We start from the raw sequence: 25,165 nt of genomic DNA, 5'->3' as shown, positions 1-25,165 counted from the left end.
CGTCCAACTTTGCTGAATTAATAGCGTAATAAGCATAAGAGCAACAATATTTGTGACTGCAGGAAATAGACCTCGGCCTAACCTTTTTTTGATTCGCAGTCGCCACTAGAGTTATTTAATATTAAGTTAACATAATAGGCTACGACTAGCCCTATTTCACCACCAACAACACGCACCAGAAGGCTTTGCGCGTTAGTTCAATAGACTGACATGGATTACAAAACAGTCTTATTCGATGAAAGTAGCAGCGAATTTTGGCAAGTGAAAAAAAATTTCTCCATAAGGATGCATCACAGACAGCACACATATCCTGAAGTCTTGTAATTTCATCTCAATATCGTGGCTGTCAAACCAAACACCTTTACTGTTTCTGACAAAGCCATACATAGTCTATATTGTAATTGGTAGTATTTGGTAGTGTTTAAGTATGGGCTACCATAGACACCAGAATTGTCCCAGTGGTAGTTCCCTTCACGTACTATTATTCTTTTTAAACGTTAGGCCACTGACGAAAATTTAAAAAGTAAAATGAAAATTGAATCGTATATTGCGCTGAGCGAGATGATTGGAGTTGTGACAATGAGGACTACATTTTATTGGATTTGAACTTCGCTCGCGCGAAGAGCAGGTGCAGATTCAGCCTCCGAAAAAAACCACCATGGGGCACGATCACCGAGACTCGTCTTATTTTGAACCCAGTTCTTCCTAGGAATTCAAACGCACGCTTGGTTTGCTGTCTTGTTTCGTATTGTAGCTACGGCATCGCTTAGTTACGGTTTCCTCGCGAAATCCTCAAATGGCAGCTGTTACAGCCTCACGCCTATTCAGACCGTACGTGCATATAAGGGAAAAGACAGAGACGTGTTCGTGGAGAGTAGGAGGGATGTGATTCATCTCGTCTCGAGTCGTTTTTTTTTTTTTAATGAGCACAGTTCCGTGTGTGTAATAGGCATATTGGCTACGAAAGACAAAGCGGAGAGTCGGATCGAGGATACCTCATGCATAACGAGTAGCCTGCGAATTTGTCTAAATGAGGCTGGGTTCGCTCGCCACATCACAGAACAAAGCCAGCTGCGTGTACTGAAACACCTCTGCGGCTGGGTGACTGCATGGCGAAGTCCAGCTCATTAGAATTCACAGCCCGTAGTGACAGTGCGATGATAAATGTTTGATGAAGAACAGCGGTAATCTCACTCTGAGCTGCGAGCCGAAATACGCTAACACAATGGGCGGTAAAAGAAATTATTTGTTTATTCATTTTCGTCTGTTTTTTTTCGAACATTGTTGTAATAATTGCTGGTGATATTTCTTAAACTGTAATTCCTATTTCTGAAAGTTGTGCCGTGTAAATAATTTAGTTCTTCGGATCCTTGCTCTTTTTTTGCCTTGCTACACGATGCGCGTTTAGGGTGCAACATAAGCACAAGGACCAACAGTCATCACACCTAACGCGGTTACCAGAGGGGCGACAGTACACACTCAGCCCCCACCCCAGACCAAAGATCTTCGTTCTCTTTCCATTCTTTCGTCCCGTTAATCATATATAAGTATTTTCATGTAAATGCTTCAATGCAAACGCCGAGGCGTCACCATATGTAAGAAAGGTACTTTAAGCGGCATATTTGAGTTGCATTTTTTTATGTCTAACACAGAAAGAGACTCTAATTAAACCACACACAGGGTTAAAACAGAATGACGGGGCTGGGCAGAGAGGTTTTGATCGACAGGCTGTCTTTGCTAGCTCAACAATAGAAGGAGGAGGGTTTTCTTTAGTAGATGGTGTACAACGTAAATAAGGGGTGTGTTCAAAATCGATCTGGCCAAATGACGTGTCTTGAGAGGATGCTGGTTGTTTAGATTGAAGGGTGACGTTTCAGGCTTACAGGTGCAGAGGGCGTGGTCGAGGCGGCACTGAGGCAGACAGAGGGAGAGCGCAAGAAAGACAGAAGGAGACGGAGGGGGGATGTGCGCGTATGCGTAGTACACGGCGCTGCAGGTACAGCGATAAGACAGCGGATTGTGCGTTCCCGTTCCAGCCCTGGAACACCATCTCCCTAATTCCGGAGATCCCCCCCTTCTCACCGCAATGTCGAGCGGTGAAGTGCGTGTTCTCCGCCGAGAGGCCGGACAGGAGAGCCCGAGGATGCCGGCCTGGAAGAGAGAGATCCTGGAGCGGAGGAAAGCGAAGGGCGGCGTGGCTGGAGCAGGTGGGAGCGAGCCGTGCTCGAGCGCAGGCACAGCCCGGGTAAATGGAGAGGTAACAGGAGATAGCAGCGGCTCTAAAAACAAAGAGGCTGTGTCGAGTACCAGTTCAGCCAGGAGCTATACCATCACACCGGCGAGCCAGCACTTTGCAGGCAAGCATGGCAGCGCCACCGCCTCCCCGGAGCTCTCACCAATGAAATCAAACAAAGACCCCTGGGCGACCAACGATACCCACGACTCGGAGAAAACTGGAAGGCAACGCGGGGAGGAAGAGAGCCTGGTGCTGCAGGACAGTCTGGGACCGCTACAGGAGAACCCCTTCATTAAACTGGAGAAGGAGCGTAAAAAGCGACAGGACCGAGACGGTGCCACTCGGCCCGTTCAACACATACTGGAGCTGTACGGGAGCGTCCCTGGCATCCGGACTATCCGAGCCGAAAACATAATCATTATAGAATCAGATCCGGATTATTTCCCGGACGCTAGCGGTATTAAAGCCGGTGGAAAGCTGCAGCAGAACGGCACCGTTAGCAGCTACAGTTCCCTCAACGACCTGTTAGACAGGAGAGGCAGTGCTGTAACTGAGATACGCGCGAAGGAGGTGGTCATTTACGATTCGGCGCTGAGCAAAAGCGAGGAGAACTTGAGCACGCTGGGCCGCCCCGGTTCCGACGGGGTGCTGGACCCGGAAAGCCAGGGGCGGGTGAGTCGCATGCTGCAGAAATTCGACCGCAACTACGGCAAGCTGCAGCCCAAATCCCGCAGCACGGAGAACCTGTTGGAGCTGGATAGCAGCCCGGCGAGGCCAAGGCTCCGACCCAAACCACAGCCAGATCAGGTGCCAAAGTCTAGGACGCCCCCTCTCTCCCGCTCACCGGCCCAGAGCCCGGATCGCTCGTCACCCGCTCCAGTCTTCCACAGCTCCCCGTCTTCCAAGCCCCAGGCCGAGACACCCCTCGAGCGGGAGAGCAGCGCCCCCTCCGCCGAAAGCCCCCAGTCCGTGTCTTCCTTCCGGCGTCGCTTTGAGACGGGCGGGACAGGCAGGCCGGGTGGGGGGCGCACCATACTGGTGAACCCCCGCGAGGCGGCGGAGAGGTTCCAGGCCAAACCCCTGCGAGAGAGGGACTGGGAGGGTGCGGACGGCCCCTCGAAACCCAGGGTGCCATGCTCTCCGGAGCGACACCCCCGCCCGTGTGCCGAGTCCCCCTCCCCGCCCCCATCGCCCCCCTCCCCGGGGTTCGAGATCCGGCCCTCACCCCGGCCCGACCTGTCGGCACTGCCCGCGGGCGACATCCAGGCGCGGGCCCTTGCCAACCTGCGTCTGCAGTCGCGCAACTCCTTTACTGTCATCCCCAAGCGGCCCGCTGCGGTATCCGGCCCGGGAAGCGTGGCCCCGCCCTCCCCCGCCCGGCCCCCTTCCCCGAGGGCGTCGGACACCGCCGCCCCAGCAGTGCCAAGCCCCACCACTCGCCCGCCCACGCCGCCCTCCTCCAAGAAGAGGGACAGGGAGGCGGCGGCCAGGCAAGCCAAAACCGAACCCCCCAAACCCGCCGCCCCCTTGGTGCCCTCATCCCCCGTGGCGTCTCCGGAGCCCGCCGAAGATGCCCCAGCCCCGGTCGCACCACCCGAGGCCCCCAGGGCGGCCGATCACCTGCCTGTTACCAACATCGACGACATCGAGGTGGCGACGCCCCCCCAGCCCGCCCCGAGCCCCGTGGTGCAGCGGCGCACGGGGAACACCTTCACGGTGGTGCCCAAACGGAAGCCCGGGTCCCCCGAGCCCCAGGACACTGCTGCCAGCCCCCAGACACCCTCCACGCCCTCCACGCCTCCTCAGGCCCCCTATGCCCAGCTGGGCTCTCTGCTGAAGAAGCGCTACCCCGCCGTGGACGAGATCGAGGTCATCGGCGGGTACCTCTCCCTCGGCCGCTCGTGCCTCTCCAAAACGGGCTCCACCGGGAAGAAGGTAAGACCGGACTGTGGTCCTCCATGCTACTGTTACAGGCTTGGCTGGCGGCTGGTTCTGAGACAGTCTGTGCCAGCCCAGCATGGGGCGTGACACTGTGCCACTGCTAAATTACACTGTGTTCTGCAGTTGACCAATTAATTTAATTTGCTCAAGATACAGCTATTCAGGATGGCATTAGTTATGATGGCACTGTGTGATACATTGATACCATATATATGTATATACGTATGTTCAGATGGGGTCTGTTATCCGCTGTGTGTTACCAGATGCGCTTTGCTACACTTGTTTTGCAAATCACTCTTGAGTCAGAGCATCTGCCAAGTGACTCAGTGTAAACAGGGCCTCCTATGTAATTTGGGTTAGGCTGTGCATCCCCCCCCTGAAACGCATCAATGAATGAGAATAGTAGATGCGCCCCTGTGGCCACCCCCTCGCTCTTGTGTTTGCTCAGATGGTGGGTGCTTGGGGAGGGACTGTAACCGCGCTGGAAGCCGGTGCTGCCCCGGCTTCTCGTGCTCTGTCAGTGGGCATTTTGTGCTGTAGATTTGCACCATTACAAAGGTATGTAGTGTTGAGCGGTGCTCCGTGGCACTGAGGCGTTTTACTGTGTGCTGCTGCTTCTGGGGGTTAGGCCGTGCTGGACGCTTACTGACCTGGCAATCCCAATCTCATCAAGCTGTTACATGATCCAGGCTTTGGCTTAAAAAAAAAAACTTGGCTCCTGCAGTTTGTTCCAGACTCCCACCTCAAAGTGGTTGGATGTTTGGTTACTGTGCATTCTACTCAATGCCTACTCTCTATCGTAATGCAGTCTGATCCACTGTAGGATTTTTGCAGTCAAGTACATTTTTAACTGATTGCAGGAAAAAAAATCTCTTCAGGCTTAAATTCTATAACGTATTTGTCCGTATATACATTAATCTTAATTTTGTTGTGAGGACTTTTTTTTAATGAATCCCAAGATTAGCCTAGTTTGCGCTGGCATGCACTAAGCGGATGCCTAGAAGTCACACTCCAGACAGGACTACTGTGTGCGTTTCTGCTACTTTGACGCAAAGAGTTATCTGGGTTAATGTACAGAACACATTTGGTCTTTTTCCAGGGAAGGCATTACAGACTGTGCACACCACCTCGGCATGTGTTAGCGTTGGTTCTGTACCTTGTTCTGCTTCACCCTGTGGTCAGATCTATTCTCAGAAATCTATATATGCTTTATTTTCACTCCTATGCCCATGCAGAAGTGAAACGTTGTTCACGTGTATAACCAGACAGCTTCCCTGAAGAACTGACAGTTCTGTGGAAAACCAGAGTCATGGAAAACCAGAGAATTCTTTTGAATTGGGGAAAATGAAAAGATTTCAAAACGAGAGTTTCTTAAAGTAGGGTAAACACTGAATAAACACTGGTAATTAGCAATTGTAATTCAAAAAGTTTGGTTCATTAAGTAGGATAAGCACAGAGTAAACACTCGTAATGAGCAATTAACAGTACCTGATGAGGATGCGATTGAATGTTTGTTTACCTAAGTATTAGACCATGAGATCAGTAATGAAATACTTTGATCATTATTGAAGTGCTTGTTAGTTCACAAAAAAGGAAAATAAGTCCAGACTTGTGTTCCTTCTTATGAATATTCATGAAGGAGAGCCTAGGAACCAAACATTTATTGATGTTATTCATTTTCATGCCTGGAAATGTGACTTACTACTTTTAGTACAGTTTCAAACAGTATATGGGGGGGAAGCATATTTGGTTATTGGAATATTTGAAATCAGATTAAACAAAATGCACACCCCTAACACTTGGCCCATTGTCAACAGCTCTGTTGACAGATTGCTAAATATGGTGCGTTCAGTGGACAGGGCCTTTTGATCAAACTTTACGGAACAGAAACCCGAGTCTGTCACAGGCTTAGTCTTTTGCACAGTGGGTGGCGGAATAGGTAAATTAGGCTTATCGCTCAAACCAAAATAGGAGTTTCACTGTAAATCTTTTCTCTGCTGCTCGGCCTTTATCAGAGAAACTTTTGTGAGTTGTTATGTCTCTCTGTGGTGATATCGAAACGTGGTTATTCGTCCGGTCCCACAGTTGACGAGGCCGAGGAGCCGCGTTCGATTGCAGGAAGTGCGACTGGGCTCCGCGGCTGAGTCTGCAGTCAGCGTGCGCGCGAATCCTCCGCCTGGTCTCTGAGGCTGGAGGCCTGTCTGCCTCGCTCCCGTCCACCTCCCTCACCTGGGGCCCTTCCTGCCCAGAAGCAGGTCGGGCTCACCCTGTGCCAGGAGACGGAGGAGGATGTAATCGGTGCTAATGAGGACACCCCCGTTTAGGATCTGATTGTCGCTGTTTTACCCCCCCCCCCCCGCCTGCTTGGCCCGCTGGCCTCACCGCCGTCTGGGGCTCTGTTTCGCAGGCTTCCCTCCTGCTTGAGCTCTCTGCACCTTGTGGTCGTGGTTTCCGTGTCAGTAAAGACTACCACATCCTCTGGTTCTGAGCTGGGGCCGGGCCCTGGTGATTATGGAGCTATGCGAGCTATCTGGGCGTTGTGTCAGGGCTATATATGTGACACCCTCTTTGGTTTTGTATACTGGCAGAGGCTGCATCTGAGAGACCAGGCTCTGTGTCCAGTCTTTTGGAACCCGTCTTTGTCCATCATTGCGTTGCATCTCTCTTCAAAGCCTGTGGGGTCCTGGCTGCTGTTTGTCAGTCAGCGTGTTAGCACAGTGACACGAATTTTCTACGCCTACATTTTCCTTGTAACTTGGATTGGTTTTTCCTCATCATTTCCACATGATAGTTTACTAAAATTCATCACTCTGTCATGACTTGTCATTTGTTATGCTCACAAATGATTTTTTTTTTTTTAGGAAAACAGAAGTGGGTTCTACTCCTCAAACATATAAGCTTGCAGCGTTTTCACCCAAGTGCACAATTTTTCCTAACTGGGTTTTATAGAATTCTTGCGCATTTATCAGTACACTCGCATGCTTGGCTAACGTTTTTCCCACTTGTGCTTAACTTGCTGTACATTGCAGAGTGTTAGCCCAACGACCCCATAATTGAAACCGAGGTCTCTAGGATTGGCAAGACTCAAATGCTACGTGCTGCTCCTCTGTGCAGTGGTTTCAGTTTACGGCATGGCTGGTACATGAAGGCCTCTCTTCAGTTTGCCTGCTGTGTGATTTGCCATTGAATCGTACAAACAGTTCTTCAAGCACTTACCCCTTTCACACAGCATTGACTTAGGCTGTCACTAAAATTCCTGAAAAATGCTGTTTGGATAAAAAAGTACTACTTCCTTAAATTTGTCACTATGGCCACGGTCTGTCATGGTCACACTGAATAGAGGATGTAGTTTTACTTATGGCCCTGCTATATCAACGTGTTTAGTTAATCAAAATTGGTCTTTGCACCTTAGCATTCGCCTCTGCTTATCATTTGAGATGTATACAGTTGAGAAGCAGTGAGTGTCTATATAGGTCACTTGTGCCACTAGACCTCTATGAGGTGAAATGTAAAAAAAAAAAAAAAAGAGCCCTTGTTCAATCTCTAAATTGCCCACGTTGCCCACAGAGGAGCTTTAGTTCAGTTGGTGCAAGTGTTGGAATAGTTATCTAGATTTTATAAGCGTGCCTTTTTTTTCCACTAAGCCTCTTGCAAGTCATTTGAAATGAATGAGTTTGTTTGAAATCGAATCAAAGGTTTGCAGATGCAGCAGACGCCAGGCTGGCTTCTTAAGGAGCACTGCAGCTGGAGAGAGGAGAGCGAGAGGGAGGAGCTGTTTGTTTTTGAGGTCGGTACTCTCTGCGAGTTGTTATTATGGGTGAGAGAGGGCCTGCGCTGTCCTGAACGAAAGAGCAGACGAAAGCCCGTTATTGCTGCCCCATTTTATTTATTTCTTCTCACCCCCACATGTACATTTAGCGTTTCCGCAGTTTCAGATGTGGCGTTTTGTTGTCTGATGCGTGCATTAGGTGGCTTAACCTAAGTCCGCTATCTCCGTGTCATGCTGAAGATTTACAGTTTGCAGTTCACCAGAAACAGTCCAAGAATGGTGCCGTTTCGTACAGAAACCAGTCAGGCGGCCAGCCGTTCTTACACCACAGACTAAACACTCATCTGTTCGAATGACATCGTGGTTCAGCTAAGATGTGGTTCAACTAACACTGCACTCTGAGTATTTATACTTTAGCCTCAGATATATAAATAAAAGCACTACATCCTCAAACTCCATCTTGCACCTACTATGATTCTTAACGGAACACTGCATGTTATGTAATGACCCCTAATATTGGATTCAGCACTGATGATTTGGTATCATCTCTGCTCCTGGCCTAACATTTTTGTATGCACTTTCGCAAGTTTCTCTGGATAACAGCATCTATGACATTCTACTTGCAAATGTAAATGTGAAGTGGATTTATTGATGCTGCACCTAACAGAGTGTCTTGGCATTATCTTGTCAGTGCAAAAGCTGCTTTTGAAGGGAGAGATTGGTTATGTGTTCAACAATGCATATAACGTTGCTCGTTCCTATGTGGTTTCAGCACAATAACCTCAAGATCTGTGTTTTTGAATCTTGTATGTCTCATTCCTTTCTCTTTGGAGGTGGCAGCGTGGGACCACTATGGTGTTTTGACTTTGGTGGAGTACCAATCTGAAACCTATGCTCCATTTTTCATCTATATGCAGTCTACTCCACTTGTGACCTCTGAACTCTTGATGATAAGAATTGGGGGAAAAAAATGTGACTTTGGCTTTAAATGTCCTTCTCAAAATTAAAGACAGACCACAGTCCCAGTTAGATTGAATGACTCCCTTAGACTTAAATCCAGCATGTACTTTAATGCACTTGCAATACCTTATGTAGCTTACGCCTTGAGATCCTGCATTCCTCGTGGATCGTATAGACTGGAAAACAAATGTAAGTACAAGTAATAGGCTTTTAACCTGTTTTTCGAGCAGAAGCATGCATTGGTAGCAGCCTAATCTGGTAATGCCCAGTTTAACCTGAATAGCCACTGTGATACTCTCCTCAGCCTTCACACTGGCATCCGGCTGCATATCTTCATCCTAAATTAATGTAATGCAATAACCACATGTCTTTCAGAGGCGTGATCAGAATTTTGAAATTCAGGTATCACTGTTTCATAGGTGTTTATTTTAATACCATTCTCATAGTGTGTGCCTGGGATTTGACTTGATTTGCATATTTGAACCCTCGTTTTCATGAAATTGCCTGCAGTGAACACGTCTTTTGGGTTTGACCCCTTTCAACAAAGGGCAGCATTCCATTTTCGGCTCTCGTCTGGCTTCCTGTTACTAAGAGCATTCTTATACCTGTGCAGCCGTGACACGGAAGTGGTCATGTCTTCGTTTCTCACTACAGGGTTGTCCACCTGTCAAAAGTTCTTTTTTTCCTATACCCGCCAGTGAAGTCAGGTGTGTACTGCCTGCAGCATTCCCATCATTTGACTCTCCCTGTCTGCTTGATTCTACCCCACCTATTTCTCTGTCTGTTGTTCATTATTTATTGGTTCTTTTCAATCTTGCGCCAAAAAGTGTGCTGCGGAGCTTGAGATGTAAGAGTGGGTGGCTGGATCTGGATTCAAGCCCCAGGCTCAATGCCATTGAGCAAAGGGAAGGGCTAAATTTATTGGGAGCCGGAATATGCAATCGAGATTCGCTTACAATGTAAGCATCATAATGTAAGCGAAACATGCAACGTCGTGGGTGTTTCGTGTTGTTTCCTCGACACAGGTCATAAATATTACAAGCAGTGTTTACTTCCTGATTCTGTAACCTGCCAGAATGATACACAAAGGTTGTACTGTTTTGCAACGTGTCACCCGAGCACGTCAGTAAAGGGTTAACTTCTGACGGCAACACTGTTGCCGTACATTAGCGGCACTTAACAGGAGCAGGAGGATATTACATCCTATTTCCTCCTCTTTGGTAAAAGCCCACGATCGGGTTACCTGTGTTATTTTAGTTTTGATTGTGCCAGGTAACTGGAGCCCATTCACGCAAGGTTCACACACATCCAGTTTTGTCCACATTGTAAGAAAGTAGAAGGCACATGCTCTCCTGCCATTGTGAGCACACTGGCTACAGGTGCGACAGTGTGTGCGAAAGCCGTTGTGTTTAATGATTCACTCTGCGGTTGCGGCCTCTGGAAGTGCTTTCCGGCCTCAGTGGCCGTGCCCTTTCTCTCTGCTCTCTGTTTTTCTTCCTCCTCCTCCTCCTCCTCTTCCTCCCCTTTCCCCTGTAATCCCTGTATCAGGCCCTTCTTCACCGACAGGCTCTTGTTCAGCTGAAAGCGTGGGGTCTCTACCGCCGCGGTGATGGTGGAGTCGATTTAGCCACCTCCTACAGACTGGAGACGCGCTAGTGACTTTCAGCACCGTGACCCACCCTGTGTGTGTATGTGTGTGTGTGCATGTATGTGAGTGTATGATTATGTATGTGTGTTCAGATGGATGGGGAGGGGGGTTGGGAGGTGGGGTACAAAGTGTTCTTCTTTGGTGCGCGTTGTCTGTACTGAGATGCTGCTGTTTCCGAATGCCATAAAAAAGGCCTGGCTGCGTGCAGCTGCTGTGGGACCGGGTGTCCCTGTCAGGATCCGAAACGCCTCGCCCCGGTCCTGGCCGGAAGAGCCTGCGTGTGTGTCACTGAGGAGTTCGCCAGCTTCTGCCGCGTCCTGTGCCTGCTGCCCGTGGCTTATCGCAGGAGCGTCCGTCTGCCCAAACCAGAAATAGCAGCGTGTCGGCGTCACGTCCCCTCAGCCTGCCTGTCCGTCCTTCTGTCTGTCTGTCTGTCTGTCTGTCTGTCTGTCTCCACATATCTGCATCTATCTGTGTGTGAATGTGTGATATATGCACATGTGAGTGTGTATGTATGTAGGTGTGAATGCGTGTGCGTGAGAATCTGTGTCTGTTTGTGTGTGTGTGTGTGTGTGTGTGTGTGTGTGTGTGTGTGTCTGTTTGTGTGCGTGTGTGTGTGTGTGCGTGCGTGTGTGCGTGCATGCCAGGTGCCGGGTTGTAAATGTGGCCTCTGGACTTCACCATTGACACGGCTACTTAATTCCAGTCCATTTGCGCCTGTGTCGGGCCTGACATTTCCTCACACTGATGAGTGCCGGACGCCTGCAGGGTCGTCTTCTCAGACGAAGAATCAGATCAGTGTTTTAGCTTTTCTTTTTTTTTGCTTCAGTGCGGACGTCTTGATTGCTTTCATGGAATCACAATCACTTTTACAACTGAGCCAGCCAGATTAGAATTCAGACTGCAAAATGCTGGTGTCACTGTCATGTTTAATTTAGACTCATCCAGGGGTTGGTGGGTGTATGTGTGTACACACACAGAGGTGTGTGTGTGTGTGTGTGTGCATGCGTGGATGCAAAAGAGACTAACGCTGTTTTTAGTGTTAATGATATGCTGGCTGTTACCAGCAGATACAATTCAGAGATGGAGAGAGTGGGAGAGAGTGAAAGGAATATTTTTAGAGCGAATGTGTGTGTGTGAAGGGAAGGTTAATATCTGTTTATATCAGAGTCTTTGTAGGTGTTCTTGTTTGTGATGCTGAGAGTAGGAGTTATTTTTAGAGTATCTGCATGACAGTCCTCGTCTATAAATGTGCAATGCTAATTCTATTCAAATGCGCCTGACTGAAACCATCACACCAACCTGACGTAGAGAGGGAACATTTGGTCAATGTGTAGCTGTGGTTTTAACATTATGAGCCTGTCAGTGTAAACGGTGAGTGCCGGAGTGAGGGTTTGGCCTTCTGCGTGTGTGTTTATGTGTGTTTGTGTCCGTATCTGAGATGAGTGAGATATGAATCATGCCAGTTTTGCTTTGCTCTGCTGGCTGTGTCTTCCTGTGGATAGTGCTGGTGACAGTGCTGTGTCTGTTCCTCAACTGCCACTTCCACACATATGTCTCTCTCTCTCTCTCTCTCTCTCTCTCGGCCCCCGCTCTCCCGTTTCTCTCTCCCTTTCGGCTATATCCATGGCGTCTGTCGCCGGGCAACGCCAGCCGTGGCCATTCTATCCTGTCATTAGAATTCCGGTAAAAAGAAGAGCCTGACACAGTTCCACTCTCTCACGGTCACCCGCGTATACACAGACGTGCAGACACTCACACACAAAGGTTTTTTTTTTTATAAGGACATGTGCATCGCAAGGGATACAAGACACTTCTCGTTTGACCTTCCTCAGCTTAATCCTCAAATGGCTAACATGCTGACAGGGGCTGACTTCCTCTCTTTTTTCTCAGTGGAAAAGTTCGATGAAATATCAAAACATATGTTTCTTTCTTTTTTTTTTTTGATTAGTCATAGCTGATGGGTATTACCAGAAGCAACTGTTTTCAGAAAATCCACAACTGCCAGTTTGAAGTGGCTGGAAGGGGGAGGAGTGTTGCAAGTGTCATCACAGCGGGATCTCTGGGTGTCAGCCGGGCTTTGTGATGTGACAGAAACCACATGCCTCAGTTGGGCTGTCCAAGCGACAGTAAATCCCGGACTTTTCAGGTTGGGCCGGTTCACAGTCCCAGGTGTGAAATTGATGGCTTATTGTGCCAAAGGTATCTGCCCTGCTGACGGACTGCCCCTCAACGTGGTTTGGGTGTGAGTGTTCTGGCCTCACATGTTGGAAGGGATGATGCTACTTGGCTTTTGCAACTGCACAGTCTTGCTTACCAGCCATGGGTTGTGCATGACAGGGCATCCATTGACAGCCATTCTCTAAGCTGAGATAATGTATGTGCAAAGGCTGATCAATCAAAGTGAGCTAGGTGAATCACCTACCCAGTCGGCATGCATTTAGGCCTCTCTCTTTACATTGCAGACGAGTGTGTAACAAGCAGTACTCCCCCTACAGTTTGAGGATGGGACGCTGATGGCAAGTGAAGTGCTGCTCCCCATGGCAGGGAGTGATTAGGGGTTTTGGCTTCCAGGCTTAGCGGTAAGGAGGCGGCTCATCACCCAGAGGTTGCTGCTTTGATTGGCAGGTGTACCTTTGACAGGCAATCCAATCTGGATTGTTTCACTTAATATCCAGATGTATGAATAAAATGTATAAATTATAAGCTCTGTAAGTCACTCTTGATAAGAGCACATGCTAGGCAAATGTAATGATAGCTACAAAGGGGGTGTTTCAGACGTACTGTACATACCTGCAATATCTTGCAGTGACTCTTTTAGCTGGCAGTTTTGACTTCTACACTAGCTAATTTAGTATGGCAGTAAATGAGCTGCTAGATATCTAAAAGCAACCTAGCCAAACAGTCAAAACCAAACATTACCTGTAATTACTTGGAGTTTTTATTGTGTTATACAAACTAATAGTCTGATTCTTTTCGGGTGACAGCCAAGCTTTGGGCACAATTGAGGATAAATTGAAAATAAAATGATATGCAGATGTTTTCAAACCCACAGTTGTTTCCAGCGAGCTTACATATATGCCTGAAGAGTTGTGTGAAAATACACTAATGAAGTAAAATATTGAAAAACTCACCAAGGCCTCTGAGGTAAAATACCCTGGAACACTGACATTACAGTGCTTATACTGTGTCACTCACTTCACAGGGCAGTTCATGCACGGATGGTGAAAGTCTGCATAGTCTCTCCCCTCTCTTAGCCTGACATAAGAAAGTCCAAATACTGGGTTTTCTATGGTGAAAATCTTCCCTGCTTTTAAACAGGCAAATTCAAAAACGCTGAGTTGGAAAAAAGGGTCCATCCTATCTTGCAAGCAGAGTAATAATGTTGGGGGGGAAGCCACAGGTTGCTGTTTGTGGCCTCAGTGTGTTTATATCGTTCACTCCTTCTGTCTGCTGGAGCCAGGTCCTTTCTGTGCAATTTCAAGGTGTGAGCAACCATACCAGACTGATCCGGTTCTTGTGAGAATAGACCTTATTGCCCCTGTTTTCATGCACAAATAATTTTTTTTTACCTGTTACTAGAAAATCAGTGCTGAAGGCCATCATAATTATTTTTGTATTAGCTCTTACTGAAATGATCTTGATTTGGTGTAAAAAAAAAAAAAAATACAGACAGTCATGCGGAGTGTGGTGCGCACACACATATAGACACACACACACACACACACACAGACACACATTTATTGTTATTGCTCTTTTGTTCATTCACTCACCTGGCAACTGAGAGAAACACACACACACAGAGTAGCTAAACAAACACTACAGACGGTATTCTCTCTCTCAGCCACACCCCTGGCAGGCCACATCGCTCTCTGTCCAAAAGTGCATTCGGAGAACTAAGATGGAGACGCCCCATTCCCTACACACCCACAAACTACACAGCCCCCCCAGAGTCACGGAGAGGGCACAGTGAACGCGGAATGACTCATAAGCCTCCTGTCACTCACTAGTATGCACGGTAAATAATGCTCACTGTAACTATGACCTCACTCCCTCACCCGCCGCCATTCTAAGCTCGGAGGAAAGATTAATTGCGGAGCGTTTATGCAGGGGTAAGCAGTGCTGGTCAGTGAGGGAGTCCCGGGTTATGATTTTTATTGGTGCTGTAAGCAGCTCTGGATTTGATCGCTTTTCCAAACCGAATCCGTGTTGAAAGGAAAACGGAACAGCAGTCTGTCACAGCAGACAGCTTGCGTCCTGTGACGCTTGTGGCTTTGCGTTCGCTGACTTTCGGCTCGTCGCTGTGAGTGTGCTCACGTCCATCGCACTGCAGTCACACAGGCAAGCCGGGCCGTACTTCGACTATGTGTGTGTTTCTGTGTGTCTGTGTTTGCGTGTGTGTGTTTGTGTATGTGTGCGAGTGTGTGAATGCATGCCTGCGTTTGTGTATGTGTGTCTGTGTTTGTGTGTGTAAGTGTGTGCTTGCGTGTGTGAGACAGCGTGTGTGCATGCATGTGTGTGTGTGTTTCTGTACGAGTGTGTGTGCATGCATGTGTGTGTGTGTTTCTGTGCGAGTGTGTGTGTAAGTGTGTGTGTGTGTGTTTCTGTGTGTGTGTGTGTTAGTATGTGTTCCTGTGTTTGTATTAGTGTGTGTTTCTGTGTGTGTGTGTGTGTGTGTGTGTGTGTGTTTCTGTGTGAGTGTGTGTGTGTGTGTGTGTTTCTGTGTGTGTGTGTTTCTGTGTGTGTGCGCGGCCTACTCCCGTCCTCGCCGCTGCAGGATGCTAATATTAAACTCTGAGGCTGCAGATTAGCTTTAATCAGGCGTCTGGTCAGCCTGACCCACACCTTAACGCCAGGCCTTAAGGTGGCCGCCCCCGCTTGCCACCTGTTGCCTGCCTGCGCGGTGACACAGGCTCTCGCCACCGCCTGACCTCAGGCCGTTATCTGGAGGAAGCAATGGAGAGAGTCAGGAGCCCTCACTTGCCCTCTCCCTCGCCATGTGTGTCGTATCCCTGGAGATCCACCACCCTCCTCCCTCCACCCCAAGCTTTTTGCAACCTTGCCAATCTGGGACAGAGCTTATAGGAGGTCTGGAATGTTTGGTTTGTGGCGCAAGCTTGTTGTCTCAGTCTCTCTCTCTCTGTCTGTCCCTCTCAGTCTCTCTCTCTCTCTCTCTCTCTCTCTCTCTGTCTCTCTCTCTCTCTCTCTCTCTCTCTCTCTCTCTCTCTCTCTGTCTCTGTCTCTAAGAACACTGTTCACTCCCTCCAAAACTGGCATCCCCAAAGGCCGGGTTTGTCTATAGTTTGCCGTGTTCCCATCCGGGAATATAACAACAATCATGTTTTATTAACACGTCCCTGTGACGGTGTAGAGTGATGACAGGGAAGTGCCTCCGGCCAACATCGTCCCCGCTATGACTTCTCCTAAACTGGAGCCGATCACTTCTGCTTCGCTTGTACTGGGGGGAGTTGGGTGGGGGAGGAATCGAAATACCCAGCGACACTCCCAAAACGTCATGGCCCACATTTTCTACTGAGGGAGGGGCAGCGGCCTCGTAGGACATGTCTGTGAGCTCACTCATTTGGTTTAGACCAAAATTTTGCCACTTTCTCAGTCTCTGCTTTCACATTGAGGGTCAGCACTCTGTTGCACAGCATTTGTACTTGTTGATTCATAGTGTGTGTGTATATTTGATTCTGTTTGATGTCTGAGCATTCTAACAATCTTCTGGCAAGGTAGTCATTTAAAGTGATTACTGGTTCTCTGGTTATGTAGAGCTTAAATATATGAGTAATGAACCACCTTGTGTTGATAAGTTAGATTTACTTTGGAGGAAAAGAAAAACTCATAGGCCTGATATCCAACAGATGCTTACATTTTTACAGGAAAAGTAGTACTTGGATTTGAAACTCTAGAATGGGGTTTGGTTTTGTGTATGGAGTACAAACTAATCACCCCTTTAGTGTAGAGAAGTGCTTTAATTTCATATTTTGGCCAAGTTCTTCCACCTGTGTCGAGGGTAAGATTTGGGGCTTGCATTGCAATTGAAAGAGGTCAAATCATTATGTTTTAATGATTTTTGATCCCTTGATCCTAGTCCTTCAACTTTCCTGTGCATTTTCCAGATTTTAGCGGCTACCTATCTGTATGATTGGGTCGCAAGTTTCTTGTAAAGATACTGTACCTTTTCATTAAGTGAGACAAATTCTTAAAAATTAACCGAACAGCTGGAGGTGATGACAGTAATGTCCAAAAATAACTTTGGTGTTACGGTAAACATTTGTGGTGATCTATGGTGACGTGTCTCCAACAAAACAGAGAACTTATAGAGAGCTTTCTTTGTGTACCCAGTGGGCACAGTTTTGTGACTCAGATTTGAGCATATTTGTGTGAGTGCAGAAAATAACCCAGGGAAAGGACCTTTCCTAAGCCCCCTTATACAAGCCCCTCCACACACCCTAAACGGGCCCAGTGTGGGGCTAGGGCCTTGTGATGGAGATTACAGCAGATTTAGAAAGGGACCCTCAGAGAGGATGAAGACAAGGACAGAGAGGTGCAGTGGGGACCAATCTGTGTGGACTCTGAGCTCTGATCTGGGGACTTCCCTGAGATGCAGCAGAACCAATCAGGGATGCTGTATGCATCTTGTTCATCAAGAAGTGCCATTCCGCAGTCACTCAATACCTAGAACTCTCCAAACGCTCTGCGTGCATTTGTGTGTGTGTGTGTGTGTGTGTGTGAGGTGTCCCTTCCCTTTTCAGTACTGCTTTCTGTGAAAATGTCAAATGAACTGGAAAGAAGGGTACCCATGTTTTTATGTCACAGTCACTTGCTTCCATGCTACATTAACCTCACGAACATGCAGCGACAGTGTAACCTAATTAATGTCCCCAGCCTAATTCAGTGACCTTAACCGATTTGAAATGTTGAGTAAGATGATATTAACTGGGTTCATTTGTATGTCATAGGAACAGTTAGATAGAACCAGTATGTAACATTACATTATTGCCATTTTAGCAGATGCTCTTATCCAGAGTGACTTACATGGGTTAGAGTTTCACATATTATCCATTTATATAGCTGGATATTTACTGAGGCAATTGTGGGGTAAGCACCTTGCCCAAGGGTACAGAAGTCGCACTTCAGTTGGGAATCAAACTGACAACCTTTTGGTTACGAGTCGTACTCCTTTACCACTCTGCTATACTGATATCTCTTGAATGTTCCACATCATGTTTGCATCATGGTGGTAGAACGAGGTTACCGAGCAAAGACCCAGGGGGTGATCTTTCTTCTTCTTTCTCGTACTCATGTTCAGACAATGGATTGATGTCGCCTTCTGTGGACATGCCTTAAGAGGTCGTAACAACTAGATCTACAACAAATAGTCGTAAAGTGAATGTTGTTGCTTTCCCTGAAATGTGCTTGTACCACCCGTTTGAGTGCTCCTAAGTGGTACAGTGGTTCTGCTGTAATGCTTTCAGACCTGTTTTTGCAGTGCCAGGTCCCACAGGGTCAATACAGTGAGTTACTTCAAAGGTCATGAAGCCAAGCCTGTGGCATCACAGAGCACAACATGTGGGTAGCACTGTAACGGGCCCCACCCAAACAGCTAATAGGAATGGAGGCGAGAGAGAAAGAGAGAGACGGAGAGAGACATGGAACATTTGAGAGAGAGACCGAGAGAGGGCGTGTGTCTCTTTTCACCCCGAAAGTCTCACAGTATTGAATCATCATGGGTGGGCCTAGTTATTGCAGTTAGGAAACGGCGCTCACATAATGATGTGTGCAATAAGGAAACGACCATCAGAGCTGAGTTAATGTTTCATTTTGAAATCAGATCTGCAGCTCAAGCCCTCATTAAATGCAGGCAGTCATGGAATGAAGCGCCTTAACTAAGCTCAGAAGAAATGTGTGCACATTTCCTGAGGTTAGCACTCTTGGTCTGGTACAGGAGACGGTCGTTCAGATGCCCAAGGTTGTTCAGTTGAAAGTCACTGCTGCCATTCATCCTCTAGACTCGCATATACTGTATATGTCGGGGGATTATTTTGTCTTTCCTAGAATAAAGTGCTCTGCCCTTTGCAGCTGTATTTTGGACTCTCTTTATTGAGTAACAGCCCTGAATATTACCCTTTAAGAAACGATAGCCTAAGTACTGATAGTGGAGGATAGTGCTGGCAGTGGTGCTATATTGTAATCAGGGACATAGAGGATTGAGGGTTACAGGGTCAATTCCGATGCGTGACACTGTTTGGTGTACTCCTTCAGCAGGACACTTAAGCTGAGCTGCTTCCGTAAATATCAATCTGTGCAAATGGAGGATATGTACAGTAAATGGAAAAGCAATCTGTCCTGCATAACGGAGTTCGCTAAGTATATGAACAATTACATTATTAATGCCTGGGGGGATCGTAGTCCAGGACTGGGTGGGTACTGGGTCCAGATTGTGTCATTGCCCGGCCAAAAGAACCAGAGGCAGAGCGGGAACAAGGCAGAAATGGGGCTGATCCGATCCGGCGCCGGGAGGTTTGGACCGGGGGCCCTTTTGAATCAGGTCCAATCTTCCAGCAGGCGCGACACATGGACTCCTGGACAAGCCGGAAAGCGGCCCGACAGATCTGTCCACAAAAGGCTGGGAAGCTTTGGGGCTCACACCCCCCCCCCCCGTTTGTCTGAGCCTCAGCACACTGAGTACTATGGGAGGGGGTTTGTGAAATGGATAATTTTGATTATTAGTTAGACCTTCAGCCTTGAGTAAATCCTGATGAAAAATTCTGCTGTACGTGTCTTACGGTTGTCTGGTTATCCTGGCAAGGGTATACTGCGTGCCTTTGATATATTGTGGAAAACTTCTGAACTTCCAGCCTGGCTTGTCCTGAATCACTGATTTATTGCACTAATCGTTATTCATACTAGCTAGCTCAGAAAATGTCAGCCTCGGATTTTTAAAGAAATATATTTCAAGCGTTTGGATCACGGTTTGAATGGCTGTCCTCTGCGTTCCCCTCCATTGGCTCTCTTCGGCAGCTGTTTCCTGTAAATGTGGCCTAAAAGAGCTGGTTGGTTGTCTTGCAGCTCGTTTGTTATCCCGTCTCTGAAACGGGTCTTCTTTAACATGCTCCTGTACTGAAATGCACACTAAAAAATTGAAGCAGTGGAGGGGGGGGAGTTTCTTGGCCTGAAAGTCTTGGGGGAAACGCCTGACCTCTGACTAACTTCGCCCGTCCTTGCCTCCGGCAGCTGAAGATCTCCTTCAACGAGTCGAGCCTGCAGAGCACCTTCGAGTACCCCTCGGAGAGCAGCCTGTGGGACAGCGGGGAGGAAGAGGAGGAGAGGGAGGAAGAGGAGCAAGAGCAGCCCGGAGAGGCGGAGGCGGAGGGCATCCACATCCCCCGGCCCAGCTACACCAGCTCCCCCACAAACAGTACCAACAGCAGCGGTGAGAGCCGTGAGAGCCACAAGAGCAGGGAGGGAGGGAGAGGAGGAAAGGGAGAGAATGAGAGGAAGAGGGAAAGGAAGAGCATAATGGTGCAAGAGGGACCGGGGTGGTTTTTTTTTTTTTTTGGGGGGGGGGGGGGGAGTGGCATGAGATGAGAATGGAACTACACTGAAAGAAAGGCGTGCAGTTTTATCAAACAAAGCAACAGTTACACGCCCAGTGAAATGATCCGAATTCTCGAGAGGCAGGGGAAAGAACTGTGCCCTGCAGTGCTTTGTATGTTTTGGATACAGATACAATGTGTGTGCTGCAGGATGCTGTTATTTTGCGTGAGTTCAGGAAAGGGGGGAAAAGAAGATGAAGATAAAGAGGAAAAAGATAAGGATGAGACGGCAGGAAAATGTTTCAGGAGGACAGACGGTGCAGGGGTTTCCTTGCCACTGCCTGTGGGACAGTGGAATGGCACTTCTTGTTTTGATCCTATCTGAGTGTAAGAGGGTACATGGAAGCAGACAGGAAGACGAGGGCTGAAAAAACAATGAAGCTGTCTGGAAATAGCAGCAAGGTGACCAAACACATTTACTGTGAGCTGGAATCTGTTTGGCAGCAGGGGAGACACCTGCAGGCAATCCTCAGTAATGCAGCTAGTGTCAGGAATCTGCAGCAGGATTAGCATTGCTAGCACGTATCAGATGGGAGTTTAGCGTTTAAAGTCTTCTCTGTGTAATTAATAAGGTGTGTTTGCACAGTACCTGCCTGTGTGGAATGTTTGTCATGTGTTGTCTCCTTTCCCTTCCCTCCGATCTCAGATCTGTCCAGTTACACTCCCAAGAACTCTGTGGATTTCAGTGCCTGGCAGGAACACAAACTCGATGACCCTGCGCTCCAGGGGGACTCCAATTCTCGACGCACGGAGCTATCTCCAGAGGAAGTGATGGTGAGACTTGTGACAGTGAGCATGTAACGCAGCGCAGTACTGCTGTGAAGTCTTCGGAGGACTTGTTTACAAAACTGATTGAAGGGACCAGTCTCCCGGTATATACTGTGAGAGTGTAAATGGACTTCTCCCTTAGAGGTGTTACTTGTTTCTACTTAAGACAGTATCTGCAAAATCAGTCTGTACCATGTGGCATGAATGGTTGGTATGGAAAAATGCAAGAGCTATACAGGTATTGTAACCTTTATTTCTTCTGCCCCTCCTCTCCTCCTCCTCCTCCACCTCCTCTTTTTTTCCTCCCTATCATCTCCTACCATCTCTCACTCCCTCAGCTCACTCCAGCAGACAGCTCCTCCCTCTCGGACTTCGGCAGCGAACCAGCTCTCTACTTCTGACCTGCGTGAACCTCACAGGATCACAGAACCACTGCCTGCCAGCAACTGCTCAAACACACACACAAGCACACACACACACACACACACACACACACACACACCACGCCATGGGACCAAAGCACCCAGCAGTATGAGAAAGAGTGACCCGACCCGGCCAGAACTGGACCGACCACTCCGCTCCACACACCTCAGTCACACTCCACTGAACTTCAGGACGAGAACCCCCTCACAGCACCAAGACACCGCCTACCCCAAAGTCAAAACAGCTGGACTGTTCGAACCCAACCCGCACAGTTGATCTGTCCTCCCATGTATGGGGAGTCGGAGTCCCACTGGCAGTGGGGTCTCTGCAAGGTTTCCATTCTCTGTCACACTGCCTGAACCTTGTTCAAAATATGCATCACGCATGGGGGGGGGTGGGGGATCACTAGATGAGAATGTTTTCCAATGCAAGCCTGGCCCAGGCTCCTCAGCTTGCAGGTCTCTCTTTCGCTACATTGACAGTACAGATCAGGAGGAGGAGGAGGAGGAGAACTTAATGCAAACGCGAGACAGTAAGTGACCAAATCCCTTAAGCACAGCCAGCCGCCTGTGCCCCGTCTTTACCGAGAGGAAGAGGCTCTGTGGTACGCAGCGGAATCCGAGAATGTAACCAAAAGGTTCCACACTGAGGGGGGGAGGTGGGGGGGGGTGATGGAAAACAAGGAAAAAATAAAAAGAAACAAAAAAACATACGCAGAAGGAGAAAAGCGATGACTTTATCAGTGAAAGGGTGCCACAATCCTAGCTCTTGGTGTTGTTTTTCGTATCTGCATGTTCTGATCTTTTTTTTTTTTTTTAAATTGAATACCTGTCCCTAAGCTGTACACTTCTGTCCGGTTTGTTGTTTTTCTTCTCTCTATGCTGTATACCAGAAGCTGGTCTGCCAAGGAGAGCTCAGATCCAAGCGGGCCTTTAAATATCTGCCCCAGATCTCAAGTTTAAAGACTTTGATCCGATTGGCAGCGCTTGAAGCCTTTTGAGAAAAGTTTTGCCTTTTGGCTGGCAAGGTGTGCGAATTAAGCTGTAAACGGCATTACAGCAATCTAGAAGAATTGGATTTGATTGGCCGAAAGGGTACCACAGATTATTCCTGAGAGCGGGCAAAATAAACGTACCCGAATCATGACCTTTTAACAGATACGGTGTGCATCCACTTTGTCTCTGACAGAAATCTGTGCTAAAGCCTTTTCAATAAGTCAGTATCTATTTACATCCAAAACTGAGCACATCCAACTGGTCACAATCCATACAGAGCTGCCTAGGACTAGCTGGAGTTTAATCCGTAGTAGTATTGTGTAGAGCAGGGCATGTTTGCAGATGAGTGATGTAAAAGTACCACAAATTCAATCTTTTTATAGAAATGAGTAATGTGAACGTTCAGTGAAATAAATGACCATTGCTTTCATTACCAGTTCAAACCTACAGATCTTAAAACATTTAACCATACAAATGGGCCTTGAGGGAATTTAGCTAAATTAAGATGCTGGAAAAAACATGGTTTTAAAGATCTTATTGACCTTTTCCAAAGACTTATTATGTTATAAATGTCAGGAACTAAGTGGATGTACTTCTGGAAAGGTCATGTTTGCGTAGGTTTGTATTCACATTCAGGTCAACCCTTTTTATGAATGTGGTCAAATTGAAAATGCTCTGGGCCATGATAATATTTGATTGAGCACTCACCCTTTGAACCTGCTGGATTGGATCTGTCCTGGGAATCAGAACCAGCTACTGCACCACTATTGAACTAGTTAGGCAGAACCTCTCCGTGGTCCTGATCCATAAGCTGTTTGATCCATTTCAGATCTGATGTACACAACACTCAAATGAAAGCTCAAGGTGGCAAGTTTTAAATGTAAACTTCTACCAGTGCTTTCGCACTAGTGTAGATATATTGGGCCCCAGGAGTTAATTTACAATTCTGGACAGTCGTTATTAGGCTGGGGAGGGAAAAAAGCTTTCAAAATGGATCAAACCTTTGGATGCAGGAGGAGGGAGGCTTAATCTTGCTCATGTGAGTTCTTGTCGACGTTGCACGTCTGATAGTGTGGGTCTGTCGCTGTCGGACCTCAGCCACCGTAGCAATGTGGAGAACCTGGACCCGGTCCGTTTTCAGCGCCGGTGTGAATGCCTGCTCTGCGTGTCAGAATGGTGCTGGTTATGACAAAAAAAAAAACTGCTCATGCTGATGAAATCTCGATGCTGATTTGTTCAAAGACTGTGACTGCTCCCTTCTTTAATGGAATCTTGAACACAATGCCAAGTGATACTTATGTGACCATTGATTGCTGTGTTGGACACCACCAACATCATCTTCATCATCTTCAACATCATCGTCGTCGTCCTCATCCTCCATTGGCCAGTATTGTTTTAGACTCTAGGACAGTGTTGTATCTTGAATAACAAAGAGTCAGAGACTAATTTTCCAGGGGGTGTTTTTTTTTTTTATCAGTGCTATTTTCATACCTTGAAGCCAACGCGGGGGTTTCTGAAAGACTTCCCCCTGGGAAAGCACCTCGGTGGGGGCTGTTTTGACAGCGGCCTCTGTGAGGAGCGTTGCGAGGTGACCTCATCCAGAGGGGGTGTGGAAACAGAGTGGGATGGAGGACGTCTCGAGAGTCTTATTTACATGTTTTTATTTTTTATTTGCACTGTTATTTTAATTGCTTTGTTTGCACTTCATTTGGGATATCCCCCCCCCATGAAAGAAACTGGTGGACTGATGGGGAGGGAAAGGAACAGCTTTGTGTTCTGATGTGGGCACACCTGCTGATGTGGGGGGGGGGGGCACAGTTTTGTTCTGGGTGAGGGGAGCGAGGGCATCTCTTTGCTTTGTTTATGGCAGATTTGGTGTTTTTGGTGACATCACGAGTTGTGACCTCGGCACTCGTTGGTTCTCATTTGAGCTGGTGAGAGGGAGACGGGAAAAGGAGAGCAAGGCGCCGAGCTGAACAAGGAGGCACCGCCCATAAAAGCATTTTGGCTTCACAACTGTCAATCAAAAGGTTAAAGGTTAACCAGAGAGGTTAAAGGGTAACCAGAAAAAAATGCACTTAAATATAGTATATTTGCTCAAGGGTTTGCTGATCTAGGGCTGCAGTCATAACTTAATTTCTTAGTCAGAGGCATTGATTGATGTCAGCGCACTTAAATCACCAGTCGTTTCAGGGTTATACCAGCTTCTGGATGAAACCCTGGGGACTGTGAAGTCCAGACTCATAGGTGAACATCAATCATCTGAGAGATATTAGCTAGGCAAATCCTCCAAAATCCTCCCTGTGAAAATTGTTGGTTCTGGTAGGGGTTTGACCAAACTGTAGAGCTCTGAGCCCCAGAGAAGCTGCATTGGGATAGGGACAGGAGACAAGAGTGGGCATTAAAACAGACACCCCACCTCACAGACACCCTTGTTCCTGAGAGCATTCCTCCAAATCCCGCACCCCCCCCCCCCTCCACAAAGCTCCTGTCTCTCTAGCCATGCAACCTGTGCCCACCTCCTGATAACACCACCACTGCTGACAAGCACTGAGGAAAGAGAGAAGGCTCCTAGAGCCATGCCTATACAACAAATCATGAAAAGATTCAGAGCACTCCAAGAATAATTATCTCTACAGTCTATACAGTCATCATTATCTCTAGCTTTTTATGGGGAACAGACTTTATTAAGAAGGCATATATGACATGAATGAAATTCGTTACACTAGAATAAATGCAACACAAGGGAGGAAATTTGATGCGTTCAGTTACGCTTTAATTAATGGTCATTGTGCTCTTTTCCCCCATATTTAATGTCCA

General features: G+C 47.7%; 1 protein-coding gene across 1 annotated transcript; it reads left to right on the top strand.

Annotated features, from left to right (window-relative positions):
• The first annotated feature begins 1,932 nt into the window (after window positions 1–1,932).
• Window positions 1,933–21,990, top strand: tprn (taperin). Its single transcript, XM_036529419.1, has 4 exons — window positions 1,933–4,171; window positions 19,798–19,996; window positions 20,806–20,933; window positions 21,266–21,990. Exons 1-4 carry the CDS (start codon window positions 2,087–2,089, stop codon window positions 21,326–21,328), a joined length of 2,475 nt encoding a protein of 824 aa, XP_036385312.1. The 5' UTR covers window positions 1,933–2,086; the 3' UTR covers window positions 21,329–21,990.
• The last annotated feature ends 3,175 nt before the right edge of the window (window positions 21,991–25,165 follow it).

The sequence above is a fragment of the Megalops cyprinoides genome, chromosome 5 (assembly GCF_013368585.1).
Source record: "Megalops cyprinoides isolate fMegCyp1 chromosome 5, fMegCyp1.pri, whole genome shotgun sequence".
Classification (NCBI taxonomy): domain Eukaryota; kingdom Metazoa; phylum Chordata; class Actinopteri; order Elopiformes; family Megalopidae; genus Megalops; species Megalops cyprinoides.
This window is presented reverse-complemented; position numbering and strand designations above follow the sequence as displayed.